This window comes from Sus scrofa, chromosome X (genome assembly GCF_054392235.1).
Source record: "Sus scrofa isolate SSC_HxYL_T2T_F1_AM1 chromosome X, Sscrofa_HxYL_maternal_Yorkshire_Landrace_v2.0, whole genome shotgun sequence".
NCBI classification, from domain to species: Eukaryota; Metazoa; Chordata; class Mammalia; order Artiodactyla; family Suidae; genus Sus; species Sus scrofa.
Window position 1 is genome coordinate 108,443,627 of NC_139401.1, and position 7,697 is coordinate 108,451,323.

Below are 7,697 nucleotides of genomic sequence, written 5' to 3' on the forward strand. Positions count from 1 at the left end.
TTAACCCAACTGAGCAAGGCCAGGGATGGAAACTGCATCCTCATGGATACTAGTCAGGTTTCGGGAACTCCAACAGCAAACATAAGCACTCCTACAAGGCCGAGAGGGGCCACTGAAAGTAGGTAGAACCTTTGTCCAACCCTCAGGCTCAAAAACAAAAAAACCACCTGTTTTAGGAGTTCCTTCCAGGGTTGAAACGGGATTGGTGTTGTCTTGGGAACGCAGGACACAGGTTTGATTCCTAGCCCAGCATAGTGGGCTAAGGATCCAAAGTTGCAAAAGCTGCAGCTTAGGTCACAAACTGCAGCTGGGATCAGATCCCTGGCCCAGGATCTCCCTATGCCACAGGACAGTCAAAAAAGAAAAACAAAAAACCCCAACCCTGGTGCCCATGTCACTCCAGGTCTGTAGACAAAGCTCCCTCCCTCTGCCGTGTCCTAGGCCTTGTCATAACCTCCCTGGGCCCAGAGAGGATGTCCAAACCTACTCTGGGATAGTGAGGCTGAGATGGTCAGAAATTTCTAACACATGACTGCCTTGGACTTGAATAACCTGTTTAGCATGTTAACATTTACCAAATGCAGTAACTGTCTTTAAACACTGAAGCAGTGAGAGAGACTATTTGAAATCTTGGGACCTGTAAAGCCCCCTTTCCCTGCCACAGTACCATCCTAATTCCACAGGTAAATTAGGGCACTTTGGCCCCCTCCCACCTTTCCCATATACAAGTTGTGGCCTGTGTATTGCTCTCTTACTAGCCCAAGAGACCATTTACCTGTCTAATCTCAAGTACCTAGGAATGGTGCCTGGCACGGAAACTTGAGTTTATTATATATCAAAAATATTGTTCTGACTTCTCTCAACCATTTAAAAAAGCAGAAATGTAGTTTACAGGCCATATACAAACAGGCGGCATACCAGTTTGCCAACCCCTGGTTCACATGATTCCTACTCAGCACCATATATAAGATGTTTATTTTAAAAATGTGCTACCCTCAGGTACAAGGATGATGCGCACACACTCCCCACAATAGAAGGTATAAGAGCTGCCAGTCACAGGGTGCTATTTAATTAATTAAATAATTTAAGGACCCGGTGTTGCCATGAGCTGTGGTGTAGGTCAACAACACAGCTCAGATCTAGCATTGCTGCGGCTGTGACACAGGCCAGGGGCTACAGCTCAGATTTGACCCCTAGCCTGGAAACCTCCACATGCCATGGGTGTGGCGCTAAAAAGAAAAAAAAAATTACAATTAAAAAAACCCATTTCCTTACTCACACTAGCCATTCTCTTTTTTAAGTACTTGGTGGCTAGAGAACATTTCTATCACTGGACAGTCCTGTGTTAGATCTGACAGAAGAGGGTATTTCAGTACACTACCACAAACCAGAATCAACAGCAGTTCCAAGGAGAGGCCTTCACATGTTTATTACTGAGGCAAAGCGCTATACAGAAACAACAACATAAAGAGAACCCATTTCCAGATATATCCAACGGTGGCTGTGCCGTTTTCAGTGATATGGTAAAATGCAAGGAAATAACTGCCACACAGCATCAATATGTGCACCACCTCACACGTGGAGGCTCCTTAGAGACCCAGCTTGGTTCTTCTCCAATGTCTTCTCTTCGAGTTGTACCTACAACAGAAGGAAACTGCAAGTTATAAAAGGCAGTCTGATCTCAACTCTTTTTCACAACAAACTCTGCCTTAAAATTCTTGAAAGGCAAAGGGTCCTGCTTTTCCTTCCTTTAACAAGTTTGAAGCTTTTTTTGGAGAGTAAAAAATGACTTGCTAGATGTGCTAAAGAACTAGTCAAATCAAATTTTTACCTCTTGAAATGATTCCAGGCTAGAACGCTGGTTCTTTATTGGCTCATTAAGTAGAGACATTCCCTTTCTAAACTACATTAAAAAATAGCCATTCTATATAATGCGTCACATACACATAAAAGCTCCTGCATATTTTTTATAACAGATACTTAACAGATATCCTTAGTCATTTCAATACCAAAGCAAGTGATGTGCTGAGTTAAGGCCATCTCAGACCTGTTCATGTCAATCTGTCATGATTTTACCCCCAAAAAGGCAAAATCAAATATGATCAACATAGATTTTCTTTCAGCAGGATAATGTCAGTACTTCCACAAAATGAAGCACTGTAATTGCAACCTGCTTTTCAATATATTTTAGAAGACAGCTGAGGCAATAGAAAAATCATTTGTCATTCCCCACAACCTATAATGGCAAGCTCCACCATCACCAGATGAGGACCTAAGTCAAAAGTTACAATTAATTGGCGTACAAAGCTACACACAGGGTGTCAATTTTCACATCTCTCTAACTGGCGAAATGAACTAAGGAAATGGGCCCTCAATTTTAGCCCTAACAATTAATCCCACTTTTATCTGCCACACAACCAAATCAAAGTTCTATACTGACTAGCTTCATTAACTTCCACTCCCAAGCTTCAGTCTTTATTTTGACAAGGAATCATTTGCTAAGCCCACCATACAGTTTCAGCTTAAAAATGCTTTGAAAAATTAGAATTCTGGTAATAATATTTGCTCTCCCCTCCCTTCTAGTCTTTAGGGCTCAATTATTTGGGAGAGCCAGAAAACACTCATTTTTCCCCATGCTTTATTTTTCTTCCCTTGAGACCTGTCTCAAGGCCCACCTGGTCTCCAAAAAGCAGCTAAAAGGCTGAAAGGCTTGCCGGAGACCGGAGTTTTAGACCTGGAGGTAGCCTAGATGACCTTGGAGGTCCTCTGTAGCAATTTACCATCAATTCAATTACTTCTGAAAATAAACACTTCATGGTCATTCCCACTGGGATGTGGAATAGAGCCTTCCACCCTATGTTCTGGCTCTGACTGAAGACAACCAGGAAATTAACAAAAATACTGGAGGAATGTCTGCTCCTAAGCCCAGCTATAGGCTAGGTGATGTCCAGAAATCCAGAGGAAGCACAGTCAGAAAAAAGAAAAAGTTTCAGAATGGTGGTATAGGATGAATTGCATACAACTTCCAACTGTCTATTTATGCCCTCAAAGTAATCCTAAGTTTAACAAAAAACAGGTTTGTGTGTCCTTACCTGATTTTATTACCAGTTTTCATCCGAATCCATTGGGGGATGGGACGATTCTGCTTTTGCTTCTTGGCCAAGAATCGCTTGATCCTGAAAGTCTTGTGAGAAGACTGGGAAGGAAATGCAATCAGTTTAACAGCAATACCAGAGCTTGCTCAAAAAAAGATTCAAAGCCAGGAACTCCCTAACGCCAACAAACATTTGAATGTTGAACCAAAAACAACTCTCTCCATGCTAAACCCATCAGGCCCTTTGCTTTGTTCCTTACTTCTCCAAAGGTAGATAGCATAATTCCCATTGCTTAAATAATAATCAGTAGTCAGGGAGGTCGGTAAGCTGCCCCAAAGCGGAATATATTAATGTGCAGAGCTAGTATTCAAATCCAGGTCATCTCTGCTCCAAGGCTAGGGCTAGAGCACGCGGTTTTCACAATCACTTGAAAGTCAGTCTCAGTGCACCCTGACATGTGGGAGATCTGCTCTAACCCACTGGCATTTGGGATATTAATTCTAACTATGTAAAACGCCACTATTCTAAGAATGACTTTCCCAATCTCCCACTGCATTTTTTGGCTTTCATGAAAAACCCGGGTCATCTAAGCCCAACCCCAACCACCTCTCTCCCCAGTTTGCAGGACAATCCGGAAAAATGGCACTGAGTGCTGGTCTAAAGTCTGGCCCGAGTGGCCCAACACACTTTTGCATAATAATAGGGGTCGTTATAAAGAAAAGACTACACCCCTCCCCCCCAGCTCACTGCAGTAGCTGTAAAATTTGTTAATAAAAACATAAAGCACCAGATATCGATCCTCTCCATACCTAAAAGCTTATAAACAGTCTCATTTTTTCAGAAAACTATCAAGAGAAAAACCCAGTGACCATCTGCCACTAGCATTTTACGAAGAGCGCCCGAACAGCATATAGATTCAGACCACACCACCCCCGGCTCCAGGCGCTTCCACGGGGAGGACACTCAAGTCCCTGAACAAAAGGCTAAAAAAGTCGTCAATCTCATAACGTGGCAGGCTCCTGGCCCCCAAGTAAAGTCTTCGAGAACCAAAAGCCCACATGCCCTTTTCGAGGCTCGGAACGTCCCCCGCGTCGCAGCCAGCCCGAGGTCGAGCCGCGATTTCTACAATGCCCTCCTTGTCCCACAAAGACAGTTCGGTGTAGGAAAAACAGGAATCCTTGTCCGCCTGAGCAGCAGCCAAAAGCAGAGAGCGCCCCCTCGGACCACGCGGCGCCAGCGCAGCCGGCCCCTCCCCATCTCGCACGCTCGCTCGCTTCCCGCTAGGCCCGCGGACTGGAGCCCGCGGACTGAATCGGTGGCCAAACTCGATCTCACATAGGAAAAGCTTTAAAAACGGTCCCGCACCTCGACGCAACCCGCAGCGCCAGCGAGCTCGCAGAGACCTCAGGTCTCCTGAAGCTACCCCGGAGCCGATGGCAACGGATGGACTTACCATGGCGAGGAACTAATTCAACCGCACACAGGACGGCGGAGAAGAGCAGAGAGAAGGAAGCAGACGGAAGGACGCGTTTAGAAGGCGCCGTAGGGGGCGGGGCTTAGGGAGGTGACGCCGTGCGCGACCACCGCCCCCTGGAGGCCCCTCCCTGAGCGTGCTCCCCTGGGGCCGTGGGAAACTGCGCTCGTTCGTGCGAAATGGAAGCCGTTTTGCTTCACTTCCGTAAGTAGGTTCCGCAGGAGCCTGTTAGTGTGCCAAGGGACTTTGTGTCATGGGTGAGGCAGACAGTCTATGGTAAACGCCGTGACAGAAACCCTTCCGAAGGGCCGAGGAGCGGAGTGGGCAGGGCTATTTCCAAGGGAAGCGGGGCAGACGTCACGCCCGCGCGCAAGGGACTTCGGTCCTGCGTTGGGAGGGAGCGCGCCGAAGGGCGGGGGTGGCCGGCTGGTTCGGCTCGCTCTTGGCGGTAGTTTCGATCTGGCTGGGCGGTGCTTGACGTGAAGGTACCGGGGTGTTGGAGGAAAAGGAGGAATTATCGGGGGGGGGGGGGGGGGGCTGGCCAGGTGGGCCGTATAACTATGGACAGCCATTGGGTTTTAGCCAATGCAAGAGGTTACCAATCAAGGATTTTTTTTCCTCCCAGTTTAATTGAGATGTAATTCACATACAGCACTGTATTACCAATTAAGGCTTTAAATGAAGTAAGTTCTGGACGGAGCCGTTTCCTTGACTGCTAGGAAATCCAGACTGACTTTGTAACCTACCTTTGACCACAACGGGAACTCCTCTTCTCCGCATTTAAAAGCAGAGACCTCTGTGTATCTTTGTCACTTCAAGATTTTTTGCACCAACAGGTTAAGGTAAGGGTTTTTAACTTGGGGTCCACAAGGGTCAATGCTTAGAATTCATAGTGTATCGTTGTACAACTATAAACATAATAAAATTCAGAGTTAAAAAAAGAATTCACAGAGTACACGAACTTGGATTTAAAAAAGTCACAACTTCGTTTTCATCAAACTCTGAAATGTAGCGCTTTATTTACAAATGTAGGCAACAAACTACCTGGTCAACAAATCAGATGGTTTTATATCACACTGCAGTTGATACAGGTGTCTTAAAATATCATATATACATACACTAGTCACTAATTTGAAATTACAGTAGCTTTTAGATCTACAACACAGAACTGTGTTAATCCTCTATGTTGCTACAGCATACATTTCTTTTAGAAAAAAAATTGTCTTTTTTTTTTTTTGGCCTTTTTTGGGCCAAACCCATGGCATATGGAACTTCCCAGGCTGGGGGTTGAATTAGAGTTGCAGTTGCCAGCCTGCAACACGAGATCTGAGCTGCGTCTACAACCTGCACGGCAGCTTACAGCAATGCTGAATCCTTAACCCACTGAGAGAGGCCAGGTATTGAACCCTTGTCCTCATAGATGCTGGTCGGGTTTGTTACCAGTGAGCCATAATGGGACTCCCTTAGAAAATATTTATTTTGAGCGGAGTTCCCAGGTAGCCTAGCAGTTAAGTATCTGGCATCATCATTACTGTGGCACAGATTCCTTCCCTGGCCTGGGAACTTCCATATGCCACCGACACAGTCCCCCCCCCCAAAAAAAAAGTTTAGAAAGTAATTTGATAGCTATATCACAGTGTGATTGGTTTTTTTTTTGTAATCCTATGTACTTTGTTTTATGCAGTTAAATTAATGCATTCTGAAAATAAGTCCATAAACTTCCATCAGACTGCCAAAGGCACAAAAATGGTTATGCATCCCTGGATTAGGCTATAGTGACAGATGGTAGAACAAACTAGGTAGGAGGCTTTGGAAATAATCTGGACAAGAAGTGATGGCGGCACAAAGTAAAGTAGTCCCCAGGATGTTGAATAAGAAACAAAATCGAGATGATCATGACAAAATTAACAGGACTTGGTCCCAGGTTTCTATCTTGGGGTACTGATTGCTAGTACCTTAGATCTAGAAAGGGGATACCAAAACCATAGGAAGCTTGAGCCCAATTTAATAATTACGGTTTGGGGTTTTTTTTTGCCATGCCCGACGCATGCGGAAGTTCCTGGGTCAGGGATCGAACCAAGCCACAGCAGTGATAACACCAAATCCTTAACCACTAAGCCACAATTAGGAACTCCTAATTACCTAATCACTCCTAATTACCATTTTTAACAGCAAAAGTTTACTTTAATCCCTTTTCACTTTTATTTTTAAGTTTACTTACTTCCAGAGTTCCCAAAGTCATGGCTCAGTAGTTAACGAATCCCACTAGGAACCATGAGGTCGCCGGTTCGATCCCTGGCCTTGCTCAGTGGGTTAAAGATCTGGCGTTACTGTGAGCTGTGGTGTAGGTCACAGACTCGGCTTGGATCTGGCGTTACTGTGAGCTGTGGTGTAGACCGGCAGCTACAGCTCCGATTCCACCCCTAGCCTGGGAACCTCCATATGCCACGGGAGCAGCCCTAGAAAAGGCAAAAAAATAAAAATAAAAAAATAAATAAGTTTACTTATTTCTTTGGCCACACCCATGGCATACAGAAGTTCCTGGGTCAGGGATGAATCCAAGCCACGGTTGAGACCCACTCTGCAGCTGCGGCAATATGGGATCTTTTTTTTATTTTTTTGCTTTTTTGGGCCACACATGTGGCATATGGAAGTTCTTAGGCTAAGGGTCAAATGAGAGCTGCAGATGCCAGCCTACACCACAGCCGTAGCAATGCCAGATCCGAGCTGCACCTGTAATCTATGCCCCAGCTTGCAGCAACCCACTGAGTAAGGCCAGGGATCAAACTGGAATCCTCATGGATACTAGTGGGGTTCTTCATCTGCTGAGCCACAATGGGAACTCCCTTATCTCACTTACTTTTTAACTCTGGAGAGCCCTGAGTTCTCTCTTCTATATACACTCCATCCTTGACCTCATCCAGTATCATAGCTTTAAATACTACCATCTTGGTTGATGATATCCAAGTGTATCTCTGCAGCCTGGACCAAACCTAGAACTCCCACTACCTTCTCAACGTCTCTGCAGGGATGTCCAATAGATGTCTTTTTAGCCCCCCCCTGCCCCACAGCATATGGAGGTTCTCATGCTAGGGCTATATACCGTTTTATCACATGTATAACTATGG

At 45.3% G+C, this 7,697-nt stretch overlaps 1 protein-coding gene and 1 non-coding gene across 2 annotated transcripts; both read right to left on the reverse strand.

The window, feature by feature from the left end:
• Positions 1-1,403: 1,403 nt before the first annotated feature.
• On the reverse strand, positions 1,404-5,141 carry RPL39 (ribosomal protein L39). The gene is given in 4 exon segments (XM_085006987.1): positions 1,404-1,638; positions 3,093-3,196; positions 4,549-4,794; positions 4,866-5,141. Coding segments are annotated over 4 exon segments (675 nt in total). The 3' UTR covers positions 1,404-1,589.
• On the reverse strand, positions 2,046-2,177 carry LOC146394768 (small nucleolar RNA SNORA69). The gene has a single exon (XR_014835916.1). It is a non-coding gene; the product is annotated as a small nucleolar RNA SNORA69 (small nucleolar RNA).
• Positions 5,142-7,697: the final 2,556 nt, after the last annotated feature.